The sequence below is a fragment of the Physella acuta genome, unplaced genomic scaffold, assembly GCF_028476545.2.
Source record: "Physella acuta isolate Inbredline_101_S28 unplaced genomic scaffold, ASM2847654v3 ptg000489l, whole genome shotgun sequence".
Classification (NCBI taxonomy): Eukaryota; Metazoa; Mollusca; class Gastropoda; family Physidae; genus Physella; species Physella acuta.
In genome coordinates this window covers 705,770-723,566 of record NW_026732008.1, presented here as the reverse complement: position 1 = coordinate 723,566, position 17,797 = coordinate 705,770, and the positions used below count along the sequence as shown (strand labels likewise).

General features: G+C 35.7%; 1 protein-coding gene across 1 annotated transcript; it reads right to left on the bottom strand.

Moving 5' to 3' along the window:
• Nucleotides 1-14,609: 14,609 nt before the first annotated feature.
• On the bottom strand, nt 14,610-16,391 carry LOC131944340 (uncharacterized). Its single transcript, XM_059304896.1, has one exon. The coding sequence runs from the start codon at nt 16,389-16,391 to the stop codon at nt 14,610-14,612; it is 1,782 nt and encodes a 593-aa protein (XP_059160879.1).
• Nucleotides 16,392-17,797: the final 1,406 nt, after the last annotated feature.

Here is a 17,797-nt window from a genome sequence, read left to right as displayed (position 1 = left end):
GGTATCCAATAGATACTAAAGTGACCCACGATTTTCTTTATAGTTATTTAAATAGTAGTCTATAATTTATTTTCTACTTTTTAGTGCATTATTACATAAAAGCTTGTTATTAAAACGTTTTTTATGATTTTTTTATGTACGTCTCTAAGTATTTTTAGCTTAATTTATTTAAAATGTATTAATACATTTCAAAAGTTGTAAAATTTTGTAACACGTAATTTTATATAGTAATGAAAAAGCAAAATATTTTCATTTAACTTATTACATTGAAAAAATATGTATGACTTAAATCCGTGAAAGATATATAAATTGATTTTAGCCATATAGGCCCTATAACACACGTTTAAATAAAATAGAAAAATAACCGATGAAACATGTCACATATCAGTAAAAAAAAAGAAATTAAGCACTATAAAATGTACAGATATTGTTCTATTGGTGTTATACACTCACATACGTACACATACACACTTACACGCTTGTAGGCTATTTTATAATCATTTGCTCGATCAATGATATGCAGATTTCCTATGTGGTTTCACCCCAATCCACTTAGCTGGATGCTGTATTTGTTGTCACACTCCTAAAGTTTTGTCGAATGGCGTCAATTCCTGCAAGTTTTATAATAATTCACATACAAAAAGCATTTAGGGACCTAAGAAAGGAACAGTTCTTAATATAACTGCAAAAATTATCTTTAACAGGTTTTCATCATGGTGCCATACCCCCCACCCTGTCGGGATTTGTCAATTTGCTCTTAATACACTATTTACTCTAATTAATCCTAATGTATAAAAGCCCATGTGCGCAAAAATATTTTCCATATTTATATGGAGAACTTAATACGGACTTTTGTTGAAAATAATATGGTAGATTTTTAAATTGTATAAACACAATTTTGTTTAAAGAGGAAAAAATAAAAATAAAGGCGTATTCGAATGTAGAAAAACAGTTTTAATTATGCAACAGAAATTGTGATTATAGCTGGGACAAGAACGCCGAAATTGATGACGTCACATGTCATATGTTTGAAGTACGGAAAGAACACAAAACCAAAGGCGTCATCTTCCAATTTTAGAAAACGAAGAAATGAACTTTTCATTAAAATTTGATTTAGATATATAGATTTGCTTATCGAGACGTAATTTATGAAATTATACAATTTCCTCGACCAAAACTATCACACATTACTTTAAAAAACAACATAAATACCATTGAAAAGCCGGGTTTTTAACGGAGTCATTTAAGTATTTTAATCAATGTGCATTTAATATGGAGTTATGTTGACTAATTATGTATATAATTTGGTTTTATTTTTTTCGAATAGGTATTAGTAGCCTATGTTATTTTAAATGTGTCGGACTTTTAGCTATTAAATTATTTCTTTGCTTTGTCACTAATATCGCTAAACCTGTAGTAAAGCACATTGCGTTTTGACCCATAACTATTTTATAAAATATTCTTCTAAAAATGTATACCATTAAAAATGTATAGACCAATAATTCACGTGTAACGGATACCATTGGCTAGTAATAAATTATCTGGAATGATCATTTTCTTATGTATATTATATTACTGTTTTTGGCCTTTTTGTCACCGTTTAATGTTGTCACCCGGTGCGCACTACGCCTTTGGGTCTAGTTACTTGAAGAGACAGGTATGTTAGTGACGTTGTTTATATCTGTTGAATTTATACGAAGATTTAAAACCTAACCTACATACAAGATTTGAGCTTCAAGGATACAAATAGGTTAATCTTAAAAGTATAGAGAAGACAGGATAATTCCATAGCTCATTGTCAGTGATGAATTAAGGAGTTGAACAACTGTTCTGTTTTACTTCAACACTGCATTTGTGAATAATCCGTCTCATTGCTAACAAAACAAGGACCCACTAGTGATAGGCTAAGCCGATAACGCTTTTGTCAAAACATAGTTTTAAATCTGTATAGACCTATCGGTCCGGTGATTGCAGCGTTCGGAATTACTACGCTAGGTAGGAATTAACGTTATTTAAATGTTAGGCCCAGTTTTTGAAGAGACAAGTCTGTTTGTAATGTTGTTGAATTAATAAGAAGAATTAAAACCTAACCTACACACCAGATGGGAGCTTCAAGGAATCAAACTGGTTAATCTCAAAAGTATAGAAAAGACGTGAAAAATCCATAGCGCATTGTCAGTGATGGATTAAACACTGCATTTATGAGTAAGCCGTCTCATAGCTAACAAAACAAGCATCGGCAAGCAACTAGTACTAAGCTAAGCCTATAGCCTATAACGCTTTAAATAATGCAATAAATATCAACGATAGTAAAAAAATAATTCCAAGCAATATATTTTGTTTGTTGCTTACGATCACAATGAATATGAAAGCAAATGCAAAATGAAAAGCAGGCTGAAATCGTAGTCAATGGCCTCAATGGCGCATATCCTGTTGACACGTATACTTAGTTGTGTTGGAAGGGATCCCTTCAGACGTGTAAAGACCCCTCCAGGCGCCCGGGGTCAAACTTTCAATTTGCCCCCCTCCTTATATTTTTGATATTTATAATTCAAAATCGCAACTAAAATGAGCTTATTTTGGCGCCCCTAGGATCGGCGCCCGGAGACATAACTTATAGGCACTGTAGTTGTAAATATTCACGATGACAATGTTGTGTTTTGCTGCATCGCAAATTATGACAATTCACTAAGTACTTTACTCTTTTCCTTGTATCACCAACCCGAAACTTTTCTTGCCTATTTGCGACTGCGCCATTGCACTACCTATGTGATATAAACCTAGCCATAACCGTAAGTTGATGTATCTCCTTTCTTGACTAAACCATTGACCAGTCGTCTTTACATTAAATACTTGTATGTACACTTCCTTCCTTCTTTATACGGAAACCGGCTCAGAAGGTCGACTTCCATAAGCCAGGCAGGCCTCAGTGTAACAAACTCTGACCACAAGAGTTTCCCACACATCGGTCGCTACTTCCATCGGCTCTCACCGGGCTTTCCTTCCCCACCCACCAGGCGCGGGACGTCGTCCTACCGCCTGGTACCCAGCTTGATCGTGGGGGCGTTCGGAACCTAGCACATACAGCAGTTCTACTCGGCCAGATCAAAAAACCTCCGACGTACCAGGCTCTTCGGAATGTATGTACACTCTCTGACAAGACCAGTGGTACCCTCAATGTTCTTAATATATAGAGATGTTTTTTTCGAGGGGTTGGCACCATTAGGTGCCGCGCCGGGTAACGCCTGACCTAGTGATGCCCACTGGACAGACAGACTGACCGATAGTCGGACAGACCGACACATATTTTGTATTATAAAAAAGCTTATATAAATTCACCCATAGATCGTGCTACTTACTCATTCGCTTATCATTAGCATAAGCTCCTCCCGCGTTTGACAAACTGTCACATCAAATAACTGCTATTAATAGCTGTCAAATCAAGACAGCTTAAATGATCGGATATTTTCCTATATTAACTTATGTCATCCTAATTATTGCATTCTAGATCTGTACCAAGGGCTGAGGTATGTTAGTGTTGATCAACTTATAGCTAGATAACTCCGATTTGTTTACATTACTTAATCAACTCCTTTTATGTTGTCTATTTTAGACTACTTATCTTCTTGTTTAACGTAAACAAGCAAATGAACAGAGTAGAGTTTATATAAATAACATTTACGCGAAAATCACATAACAAGCAATTATTTTATCTCTGATTACATTGTCCGTATTGTTAGATTTAGGATAAGCCTTGTTTGATTAGGGTTAGGGCTTGGTAATATTAAATGTGTTAAAGTTTTAGACCCAGCTTAAATAGTGGTAGTAGCATAGTTTTAAAATAAGTTATTGGACACGACTTTAAAGACATTACAAGATACAATACATGTGAAGGCCTACTTGAATATTATCGAAAAGGGGAATCAATTAAAAACCTATTTTCGTGTTAATTTTTAGAGAAAATCATGCTAAAGATATTCCATCCCATCCGGAATCTGCACCCTAAACAAACTTCAGTTTAGTTTTTAAAATACGTTTTCTTATATATTATGTAATATTACTCATTTCGAATCTTGCACTATAATTTATAACGAGATAAATGGCCAGTTGAGGAACCATACTACGGGCGCTAAATCAAAACCTAAAACACGCCAGAAAATGTAAAGTAGGCCTACCCCCCATAGATCATACAAACTAAAGGTAAAGCCAACTTCTATAATATAGGCCTGCTTCCTACTTTTGGCTGATAAATTTCACTCACGCAGGCAGTGTCCGTTTCAGGCTTTTTTTCCGGGGGTGAGGGTACTTGAATTTTTGCAGGGGCGAAAAAATTTCTCCGGGTCGGGGGAGGCCGACACTGGTAAAAAAATATATTTTCTAGATACATTTTATTACGATTTTTTTTGGCGGAGGAAGGGGGGGGGGGCATTTGATGTTCTACCTTGGGGGGGGGGGGGGGGGTTCGCCCCTACCCGAAGAGATGTATGAAAGAAACTCTTCACGCAAAACACTTTTAAAATTAGACAAAATTGGCTTTTTAATTCAATGCTTATTCGAGAATTAATGACGTCATATTACTCTCTGCACTATCCGGCTTGAGACTGTTTTCTACTATATGCTCCATGTGACGTCACGTTTCTTTTTTTTTTAATTAATATTCATGTTTTTTTTCTGCTTGTGTTTTCTCTAAAGCGTTCTTGACAGATAGATAGATAGATAGACAGATATATAGATAGATAGATACACAGGTAGACAGACAGCGAAACTATTATTATAGATACTTAAAAAGTCATTATTATTTCCGTTGTTTTTCATTCATGAACAGTGTTCTTTCAGAAATGAACATCCATATTGAATTCAAAGTACTCGCTGCGCTAGTATTTGTTGCTGGTGTGGAACCAGACTGTCGTGATGTAGACTGGGGCGTATCCTTTGATAGGCTTGGACTGTCAGAGTGTGATCGAATGGGCGACATGCTTGTCAGTTTCTGCCGAAGTCCTGTGGACCGATCCGATGATCGTATTGGCCGACTGGAAGGTGTGAAATGCTGCAGTAAACCATTTCCATGGCAAGAAGGCAATGACTATGTTCAAGAAAATTGGTGGCATACTATGGACACAGATTCTACCTGGTCACTGTGTCGAGATGGGTATTTCCTCACTGGTATGTATAGGTCAATCGGAGGGTCAACTCTCAGCAACATCGAGGAAGGACGCTGCACCAGACCACTTAACCATCCTTGTAGGCATGGACACTGCGAGGATGTTGACATCTCGGATTGTTTTGAGCAGGCTAAGTGTTGCTCTTGCCCAGAGGGAAGCTTTATTGTTGGTCTGTATCGTGGTGATTGTAAAGACCTGCGATGCTTGGACAAGATACGTTGCTGCAAAATGGCTGAGTCACCTAACTAAACAAGAAGTTCAATGATCAAAAGTATAAGCACTATATTTTTGGATTCAAGAAATTAAAAAAGTTCAATGATCAAAATTATAAGCACTATATTTTTGGATTCAAGAAATTAAAATCTATCTTTACTTACATGACAATTGAACTGAAGTTTAATAAATTGTGAAAACTGCATTGTTGTGTAAAGTTGTCTTTATTTTTAATAAAAATTTTGTTAAAATTTTGGAAGACAAAATATTTATTAATAAGTGTACTAATCATCACTACAAACTAGTCTAGAAGTCATACGTCGCAAACGGTTAAATGAAACTAAACGGAAGTAAAAAATAAATGAATTAATATAACATAAAATAGAAGCTGACAAAATCCAATGAAAGCATAAATTACTGAAGTAGAAAGTAAAGATTCCTCTTTAGACCTAGTGATCTATTGGGGATATGAACTGGAGTTGAAATTATGTTTCCTGATCTTGGCATACGAAGGGATATTATGGTCAACTCTATGCCAGCCGCCTTTACGTTTCAAAACATAATTTAGGTACCCATCAGAGTTTGGTGGACTCAGTGACAATCTACTGACTTCAACCCGGATTCGAATTCGAAACTTTCGTGTAAGTATTCTAGTGCTCTATGCAAGGCCTACCAATAATACTGAAGTAGAGCGACTGAACGATTTCACATTCAATGACAGTTTTGTCAATTTCGAATTTGAGTGTCGCCATTAAAATGAAAACACAGAAGAGATACAGCTAGGTGATGGCGGATGTGGCTGTCGAACCTAATAGAGCGCCTAACTGGGTAGTATACAAATAAAAAACTCATTTTGAGTTGCATTACTGAATTATGCGTAGTCAAATGTCAGGAAATAAATTGTTACTTTACTCACGTGGCTAATTTAACTGTTATCTACATCAATTTGATGTCATCATCAGTTTAAGTGTCCTCCTCCGACCAAACTGTGGAAAGTAGCTTATCGTAGTACTATTAGTGTTGGAGGTTATCCCGTCCAACATTAAAATTATAAACGAAGAAGAACAAGTTAAAAAAAAGATTAATGTTTCTCTTTGCTCTTTATGATGTGATGTGTTCTGACAAAGATGTATTTAAATTGTGACAGTTTGATTGTGAACGTTGCAACCAGGAACAAGTAATCTGAAGCGGTGTCTTTTCTTCGTTATACTCTCACGTCCAAAAGACTTCCTAAATTTTTAGTAACTGTGATAAGGTCTATCTGGTATTCATTCGGTCCAGGAGAGGGGGAAGGGGGGTCTGGATAGCTTTGTTTAGACATATTATCCCATTATTGTAAAAGCTGTTTAGGGAAAATATACCTGCAAGACCTTAAGAAGCTGACGATACAAAGCAATTACAATTTTGCTTCTTTGACAATCTCCCATGAAAGTTCGTACAGACATGACGGCAAGTCAGAAAAACACAGTGGCGGAACTACAACACACCATTTGCGCATTTGTATGTTAGTGTGTAAATACAATTGTCTAAATTACAAGTATAAAGTTCGTTAAAGAAAAACCTTTATACAAAGCAAGGATTATCTTTTATGAAAAGCTAAACTCCTGTTACACTCCTGTTACATGTGGCTAATCCTATTGTTATAGTAACACGGAGGAGCGTTAATCCATTGACAGAAATCGTACATTCAGTGTTAAATCTTAAATAATGCCAATCATATTCCTTTACTATAAATGCAACCCGTATTACCATTTTTTTAACTGGGCAGCATAAAATGTTTTTAAATCGCTATCAGTCATATCCCTATATCCAAAGATAACCAGGATTGTTTTCTTTTTGTGTCTGGTACACGAATGAAGCAGAAGTTTTTAATTACGTGAGCTGGCCAAAGTTATCCAAGTGAGAAGCAAGGACTCTCTAAATCTATGTCAACACAAACGAACTGAAGCAGCTTTTTATGAGGTTTTATCAAAACGTTTGGTTTGGTCCGGGACATAAAAGGTAAATAATAGGAAACAAATCGGCCACCCTGTTTGGTTTAAGATTTAATAATTTATTTCCCTTTAAATGTCACACGACTTGAGCTGACCAAACAGAAAATGCAGTTAACCATTCCAAGGATCAAATAAATTGGAACAGTACAAGCGTATTTTATTTCTTACTTGAGATAGTGGTTGCAAAGTTTTAGTGAGACTATAGTGAGAATTGTGAAACCAAGGTGTAAATAAAAGTAGACAATCATGCAGTGGCGGAACTAGAAAAAAAGGGCCACCCCGCAAAAAGATCTCTGGGCCCCCTATATATATATATATATATATATATATATATATATATATATATATATATATATATATATATATATATATATATATATATATATATATATATATATGAGAAGTTTTCTAATACGTGAGCTGGCCAAAGTAATCCAAGTGAGAAGCAAGGACTCCTCAAATCCGAGGCAGAGGCGTAGCGATGGGGTGATGGGGGGGGCAGGGGGTACATATGACCCCGGGCGCCGACTTTAGGGGGCGCCAAAATGGGTTGTAAAAACAAATTAAAATGTCATTTTAGCTGTATTTTTGCATTATAAATAGTTTGAGGGGGGGGGGGGGGGGGCAAAGGGAAAGTTTGAGGTGGGGGGGGGGGGGGGTGGGTGCAAATTTAAAATTTGCTCCCGAGGGGGGCACCAAATTGACAGTTTGTCCCCGGGCGGCGGGAAGGGTCGCTACGCCTCTGAACCGAAGCGGCTTTTATGAGACTTGCAAAGTTTTAGTGAGACTATAGTGAGCATAACGGGAAAATAAATGGAAAATAACGAATTGTGAAACCAAGGTGTAAATAAAAGGAGACAATCATATCTTTCTGTCTAACTAAGCATTTACCGGATGGTTACCCTTTGAAGAACAAAGCAGTTGGAATTGGATTAATACATTTTTATACATATATAGGTTTATACAAATGCGGTCTAAACATAACAAGTTTATACTTTACAAACTACTACAAAAGACGTTAGTTAGTGAGCAGCAATGAATACATCAGATTTTGTCAGGCGGCTTCTTGTCTTTTTCGTAGACGTATGTCCTGTTCCGAATTTAATTGATATTGTCCTATTACATCAGCGGCGAAGTAAATTGTAAAGAGTGATGTTAAGAATAAAAACAGCATATTCTCACTTGATAGCGTATACAATAATCTGGGTACCGATGCCCACTTAGGCTTTTAATTGATACTTAATGACACTTAGTCTAAGATACATAGGAGGGCGGTCTTTGTAGACGTAGTGTTACCTTATCAAATTCCAAATAAAATAGAAGACTGCACGGCATACAAATCGCGTCTGACGATTTTGTCTTTTTGATAGAGATGTGTCTGTGTTTTGAACCTTGATATAGTTTTGTGTTCTACTAAATTAGAAACCCAACAAAATCTTCTTTGACTAGCCTTAAGCTATATGTTGGATTTAATATTTCAACCTTTATCTTTTAAAACAGCAATATTATGAAACATTACGCTATTGACGTAAATGCCATGTCTTCTTGTATGTCTTCTTACTGTATCTTTATAGATATAATCTAGGTTTCTTCTACATCATCTGCGTTGCAATTTATAAACAACTTGTTTTTAAAAACGTACATGTTACGGTGATAAATAATTGGATTACTTGGTGTGGGATAACAAAGTATTATATTAAAAAGCATTTAGTTATGTTTACGGAAAAACATAATTTTGCAATCTTGTCCGTATGTCTGTGTGTGTGTGTGTGTCTGTCTGTGTGTAAACACGATTACTTGAGTACCGTTACAGCTAGGTTGATGAAATTTCATATATAAGTATTATATCAAAATCGTAGATCCCTATCAACTTTTGAGCGATTTCCGACAACCAAAAGTGGTACTTTTTCTACTTTGAATTTTTCAAAAGCCTATAACTTGAGTACTAATTCAGATAGATAAATGAAATTTCACATGTAAGTAAAAGATCTAATTCTCTACCTTCTCTCAAATTTTGAGTAATTTCCGTTTACCGGAAGTACTAATTTACGCTATTTCCGATTTCTCAAAAAACGCAAGTAAATTTATAAAGTACTAATAATATTGCGCACTATTACGCACATTTGGTTTTGATGCTCGCTTGGTGCGCAATTTTTTTCTACCTTTAATATTTCTAATATTTATAATTACGTTATTTGGTTAAAATTTAAAAGGTAACCTAAAAAATCTATTTATTATAAGCCTGCTTTGAAGCCTGCACGTCGGACCCAAATCGCTTGCTTTACATCTTCAATAACGAAGGGTGTGAACTCGCAATTTCAGTGGCGTAGGCAGGGGGGGGGGGGTTAGGGGAGGGGGGTTATAACCCCCCATTGACCCCTCGGTATATATATGTAAAGTTTGAGGGGGGGGGGCGCAAAACGAAAGTTTGAGGGAAGGGGTGCAAATCGAAAGTTTGAGGGAGGGGGTGCAAATTGAAAGTTTGAGGGAGGGGGTTGCAAAAATCGAAAGTTTGTCCCCGGGTTATATATTGCTGGAAAAAAATTTGAACCCCCCCCCCCATGAATCGATCCTGGCTACGCTACTGCGCAATTTTAACGGGCGATGCTCTGGATCCCAGCAATAACTACACGGAACGTGTCGTGTGTGACTGTCGTGTTTCATCAGTTTTAATTTATTTTCAAACACTTTTGGTTTTGATAGCTTCACTACGCTCCCATCTCCGGTAGTATTTGCGACAAAATATCTCAGATATATTTTCTTAAAGTATTGGTTAATGTAATATATATATATATATCTATATATATATATCTATATATATATATATCTATATATATATCTATATATATATATATATATATATATATATATATATATATATATATATGTATATATATATGTATATATATATGTGTATATATATATATATATATATATATATATATATATATATATATATATATATATATATATATATATATATATATATATGTATATATATATGTATATATATATGTATATATATATATATATATATATATATATATATATATATATATATATATATATATATATATATATATATATATATATATATATATATGAAGAAAAAGAAAAAGTTCACAAAACCATTTATTGAACTAGAAGCAGCATCTCTACATACAGAATGTAAGCAACCAAACAAAAATATATCGTTATGCCAAGAGAATGGCAATACGTTTAGGAGCACGGGGCGAACTATCAGATTTATGCCCCCCTTCCCTCCCTATATTATTTAGTTATTCAAGCAGGTGCAAAAATTGCCCCCCCCCCCCCATCCACCCCCTCATTTGGATAGGCTGGTGGCACTTTTAACAGTCACAAGGTTTTTATTTTGGGTCCATACATTTGATGTCGCAACAGTTAAATTAGTATGTAAAGCCACATAGCAGTTTACTTTCCTAACTTTGATTATGTATAATTCAATATCCTAGCTTGAAATAACATTTTAAACTCTTTTCCACCCATTTTGGCGCCCCCATAGGGTCGGCGCCTCGGGTGGCCGCCCCACCCGTCCTCCCCTAGCTATTCCCCTGCAAAGCCGTTCAAAATATCAAATATCGTATAACATCAACCGTTATTTATTCCAAATCACAATAAGTAGCTATAAAAAAGTCCAATGATTTTAATGATTACGTGTACCACTAATCTGACGGAAACAAGCAGCTTACTAAAAATGTTATAATCAATTACCCCTCCCCCGCCTCACCCTGCAACATATCCAACAAATGATCAGTATAACGCGCGTATATTTTCGAATGACTATTGCCCCTCTCAATAACAATCGATGGTAACGATAACCCTTCGGTAAAAGTAAAAGTAAAGATAAAAGTTAACCGCAATGGTATTGGTAATGTTAATTATAATAAATAGGGATAGGTGATTTTTTTGGATAGGGATTAGCAGATGGCTATGGGGAAAGACAGGGATATGTATTAGTATAAAAGGTATTATATGACCCGGGTGGGGTAGGGTAAGGTAACGTCCTTGACCTGGGTAAAACATGTCCCAGTTTGGTGAAAACTTAGGTTAAATTTTAGTGTTTTGTTATTAAAATTCATAACACCATAAGTTAGGTTTTTATGTTGTTTGCGTCACTAACTGCACTATAAGTACAGAACGTGGAGTGTGTGCATTGTTCTATTAACTTTTCTTACATGTTTTGATCTTTTTACTTTCTCGTATATACGAAGTAAAGAGAAAGTATTGTAATCATGCAAAAAAAAAAAAAAATCGAGATTTTTACAAATCTCGACGTTTTACACCTCACTGTTACGGAAAAACATAATTTTGCAATCGTGTCCGTATGTCTGTGTGTCTGTCTGTGTGTGTGTGTCTGTGTGTCTGTGTGTAAACACGATAACTTGAGTACCGTTACAGCTAGGTTGATGAAATTTCATATATAAGTATTATATCAAATTCGTAGATCAGTATTAACTTTTGAGCGATTTCCGATAACCGGAAGTGGTACTTTTTCTACTTTGAATTTTTCAAAAGCCTATAATTTGAGTACTATTTCAGATAGATAAATAAAATTTCACTTGTAAGTAACAAATCTAATTCTCTACCTTGTGTCAAATTTTGAGTAATTTCCATTGACCGGAAGTACTAATTGTCGCTATTTCCGATTTCTCAAAAAACGCATGTAAATTTATAAAGTACTAATAATATTGCTCACTATTATGAACATCTTTATTTGGCGTTCACTTGGTGTGCAATTCTTTTTTTCTACAAGATTTTATTCTATTTATAAAAGGTTAAGTATTTTAAATGGATTAAAAGTCGTGCCTATATCCCGAGTTGCCATCCCCTGTTTTTTCATATAAGAATATTCGAGAAAGTTTAGGGGAGATCACTCCCGGTTTATTTTTGTTTATGTCAATGTTAGGTTTTGCAGTTATTTGCTATGAAGGTGTACACAAATAAATAGGCCTACTCTTAAATGGTAATATTCCCATTTATAATTTTGTTTTTGTTCTTCGCCATTAGAGGGGAAGTAAGTAACTAGCGGTTGACTGTTTTGGATATTATATTTATGTATCAAACTTTGTTATTGATGAGTGGCCGGTGTATGCACGTTAATTTTTAGAATCACCTAAAAGTATTTACGTTGCTTTTTACAAGCTTTTTTTAACTCACTTCCTCTGTTTGACGTCAATCTGTCGTCAGTCTGTCGTCAGTCTAGATCGAAACGCTAGAGCAAAATTAGGGGCACTTCTAACTGACAGATACGGTTCATAGATGGTACGTGGGTCAAAATATGAAGAAAATGCAACATTAATTTTCACTTAATTGGTTGCCTAATTAATTTTTATGAGTTAATTAAAATTTTGTCCAAATTAGTTAGCTTTCTCATCAAACTATTACGCACTATTAAACACGCGTCATCAAGTTCTTTAGGTGCGAAATAGTTTTTAGCCATACAACTCTATTGTAAATTTAAAACATTTAAAGTACTAGAAAAAAATTCATAAAAAACGATTTAATATTAAGCTTTTTTGTATTAATGCACTAAAAATTACAAAATAAATTATGCACTGTTATTTAAATACCTATAAAGAAAAGCGCGGGTGTCTTCCTAAATGTTATTAAAGGTATCCAATTGATACTAAAGTGACCAACGCATTTCTTTATAGATATTCAAATAGTAGTGCACAAGGTTATTTTGTACTTTTTAGTGCATTATTACATAAAAGATTGATATTAAAACGTTTTTTATGAATTTTTTTTACAAGTTTTTATTTAATTCACTTCCTCTGTCGTCAGTCTGTCGGTAGCCTGTCTGTCTAGATCAAAACGCCCGAGCAAAAATTGCAGGGACTTTTATTTGACAGAATACAGTTCGTAGTTGGTACGTGAGTCAAGATGTGAAGACAATGCAACATGACATTAAATTTGACTTAATTGTTTGCCTGATTAATTTTGTATGAATTAATTAAAAATGTTTCCAAATTAGTAGGCTGCCTTATCAAATTATTCCGCGCTAAAAAAATAACCTGCTTTAACATTTAAATTAAGCAAAGGTTTAATATGGCCGGAGCAAAGTATAGCCGATAATGCTCTATGATAACAAGTTATACGTTTAGCATAATAGAACATTTTAAACTTCTGTTTTAATTGAGCTTTTACAACATACGTTACAGTAAGCCAATAACAAAAATTCTGTTCTAGTTTTGCGTTAAAAGCTTAGAGGAGTGAGTAAATATGTAAATAGCTTCACAATAATTTACATACGCTCCAGTCAATTTAAATATTATCTAATGAACACGTACTATACTATTTGATACGAATTGAATTGGCAAATTTTACTCGGATGTAAGAACTTTACAGATAACAAATGCATAGATCACATTAATTGGCTCAGTGTAAATTGTTGTTAACGAAGTTTGAAATTGCCATTTTATGGAGTATCTTGAGATTCTAAGGAAAGTATGAAATTTCTCGGAAGTATGGTTTGTATTACACCCCAGGTAATCCATGAAATATGATGCACCCTCCTAAGCAATGTGTGGAGATCAATATAAAGCGGCCAGTAACAAAACGGTCCAGTAAAACCGACCACATCATAAGGGCCAACAACAGATGTACCCCGTCATTTAGCCTCCATTTAAATAGCATCTCTTTATATAGGCTGCCAACAAAAGGGCTCACGTCAATAAAGCTCCAGACATTGTATTACCAAGCTATGTGTGAATGTCGATCCGTAAAACATGAATGGTTATAGAATGTCTAAAAGTAAACGAAGAAATTAAAAATGAAAATATGTGTTTGGTTAATAATGATAAACAAAAAAAATGTATTTAAAATAAAGAAACGTTTAAAATATTTCTAAATCTAGCAGTTAACCTTGACGCTAACTTCAACCGTAGAGCTATTTATTGGTTTGAGTTAGCGTTACTATGTTTATGATAAGGGCTACGTTTAGTGTTAGGAATTAGGTTTTTAAGATTTATGAATGGTGTTTAGCAGTGCCGCAAAAGTTGAAGGTAATAGGTCCACTATATGTTAATATTTAAGGAATGAATAGTTGTTTGATTGAGTGAGCATAACATCTTTCCTCATAGTCAAAGTTTTAAAGCAACAGTTAAAATAACAAAGAAAGACGTCTGGTATGATTTTATCACTTGATTTGGTGATAACAGATATCATCGCCAAATTCAGTGATACAATATTTTATTTCTTTATTCAATAGAAAATCGTTTTAAACATTCAAGGAGCTGTCACTTCTCTCGACTTGAAGGTTGTTGACTTCGATGTCGTATTCCGGTGGAACAGGGTTCACCTGGGGGTCATCTGACCCAGATTTAGCCACAGCCGTACCACTTTTGGGTCCTACATGCTGAGTCGTACCCACAGGTCTAATTCCAGTGTAAATGCCGAGCTTAGAGACTAGACTAGCGCTTTTCGAGCCGGTGTACAGTGAAATCCCGTTCGGTACTGTATCCCATCTTACTTCAACGTGTTTACCTACAACATCTTCAAATTTACCAGTCAGCTTAAACACGTAGTTGTTTTCGTCACATAATTCGTCAATAACGTATTCAGAGTTTGGGTACATAGACTTAATGTCATTCCATAACCACGGGTAGGCGTTGGATGTGCTCTGTCGTTTTAGTGCTTCGTAAAATGGGGTGGTGGAGTCTCCGAATTTGTAGTTGACAGTTGGTGTGTCTCCACTACTCCGGTACTGCTGGTGATATTTTGTGTACTTCCCGTTTGGTCCTTGCAGCAATAGGAGAAAACCTTTCAGCTCGCAGCTGAATCTTGCGATGACCACTGCGGTGTAAGGGACAGTTGTTCGCGTTTTGGAGAGAATGAGACTCCACTTCCCCGCACTGTATGGTGCCATTTCCTTAGAAGTGCTGACAGAGAAACTCTGAGACTGTTCGTTGTTGTTTTCATCGGTTGTCGAAGTAGTTTTTTCATAGGCGAACTTAAATGAAGCGGTAGCGCCCATTCCACCAATAGGTGGTGGTGTATAACTAATCTCAAGCCCGAGTTCTTTAGAATTTTTAAATTCGCTTGTCGTTGTATGCGTCACACTTCGGACAATCGTCTCCGTTCGAGTGATAGCCTTTGTAGCTTTTGTCGCGTCGTTGTTGTAGTAGGATCCACTGTCAATGCTCTCTGGCTTTAGGTCTTCAATAACAGGATTCCCGTATTTAATTTCTTTGATGCCGAAACTCCAGTCGCCGTAAACCATACTAAGACGCTGGTCATTCTTGAACCCCTCGCACGTACCAGATCTATCCGCGACCCAGGTGTACCCGTTGCGTCTGAAATCTTCCCCATCAAACGGGGCGATACAGCTTTGGCACCAGCCATATCCCAAATGCGACGCCAGTTGCCCCATACTATTCATCGTCTTGTCCATGACCAACTCTTTGATTTTGTAGGTCTCGTCAATTTTCGCAGGCTCGGCAGCCATCTTACAGCATTTCATTTTGTTGATACAGTACAGTTGGTTACAATCAGATCGGTACAGCCCTGTTATGAAGTACCCGTCCTTGCAAGTACACAACCCTTCGTCATCAAAACAATTCTGGATGTTTGTGTCTTCATAACATTGACCGTAATAGGTAGGATGGCCCGCGGGTTTGTAACATCTACCGAATTCAATGTTACTCAAACCTTGACCGTCGGACCTGTACAATCCTTGCAGGAAAAAACCAGGAGGACAGTTAGCCCACATGTTGTTGTTGTCCAGAATGAACTGCCACTTGGCGTAGACAATTTGCCTCGGGAAATCTACCCAAGGGTTGGGTGGGTAGCAACACATGGCCTTCTCGAGGCTAGAGATGGGGTCGTTGCCCCACGCTAGTCTGGCTCTGCGGTAGAAGCCAGAGATGACGCCCACAGTCGAGGAACATTGGACGTGGCCTCGTTTGTCGAAACCACTGCTCCAGTCTGAGTACTCACAGAGGCACCACGCACCGGATACCAGGACAGACACCACCAGCAGAATATATTTTAGTTCATTCATTCTGGTAAGATTTTTAAAGGAAATTTTAAAAATAAAATTATGTTTGATTTCACTATTCTAAAAAAGTAAAGTTTTCATTTTAAATATGACGGTCCATGGGGCAAATAAAGTAGAGTTCACCTCTGCCTGTGATAGTGTAGTCAGCACTATGCAAAGCCCTGACGTAAACACGGATTCAAACTCGAAACTTTCGGGCTAGCGCTCTACCGATAGGCTATGCCTAAACGATCTAAACGGTATGTAAATGCATAATTTAGAAAACATAATTATTAATATTCTGTATTTTATAGTTGACAGTTGTTAGCTGAAAAATAAAAGTTAAGCACCATCAACCTGTTTTGTTTTATTTTTATGTTTTGTAAAAAAGAAGAAAACGATTTTCTTCAATTATATAATAATATACTGTTATTCAAATAACTAAAAAGAAAAGCGATGTTGAGTAACTTTTCTACTCATGGAATATATTTAAAAACAAGACTACTACATTAAAAATATTTAGCAGTGTTAATTCATTTTGAGATACATGATCACATTGTGAAAACAAGTTAATAAAAAGTCTAGTGACAATTTAAGCGCAATTTCCTTAATTAATTTTTTGTGACCGAACGAAAGGATATTTTTGAAAACTTTCTTCGGCAATATTGTTCTAAATTATGACAGGAATCGAATGGTAGATTCTAAATGTTTCAAGTCGCTAAGTGGTCTGTTTGCCGAGATATGGGCCAAAAACTGCATTTTTTTGAGGCTTTTTGGCTTTTCCGTGAAATCCAGGAAGGAATTCCGGGAATTTTTTTGGCCCACAATCATCCTCGGAAATTGCTGAAACATATTTGCTTAGAACTAGTCCTCGATATTGCTTCGTTGAGGAGGAGATTCGACTTAAAGCTGCGGACACACATCGAACACACATCCATCCTTGACGAGTTAATAATCGCAATTGTCCGTATGGAAATTGCGCTAAAAATATTCTTTTAATAATGTGTAGGATATTTTCATTTTCAGCGAAAAAAGAACAACTCGAGTAATATTTAATTTGATTATGGTTTTATTTAGTTTAAGATTTTGACAACGACAGTTAAAAAATATTTTTAGCTACATATTTAAAATAAATTTCAAGGTATATGCCTACTTAAGTGTAAAGAATAGCTCTGTAAGTGTTAACTCACCTTCAGTCAAAGAATTTGCCTAAAAAAACGCTAAAAGCAATTGATGATTATTGGTTCTCTAACTAAGTGTTAAATAGCAAACGTTGGTTTTAAAAGTGCACAAGCGCACAGAGGCGTATCTGTTTCCACAGGCGCCCTAAGCAAGTGTTCATTGTATAGTGTTTTTTTTTTTATTATTCTAATAATATTTCACTATTATAGACAGGCTTTTAAGACGACATTCTGATTGAATAATCTCTA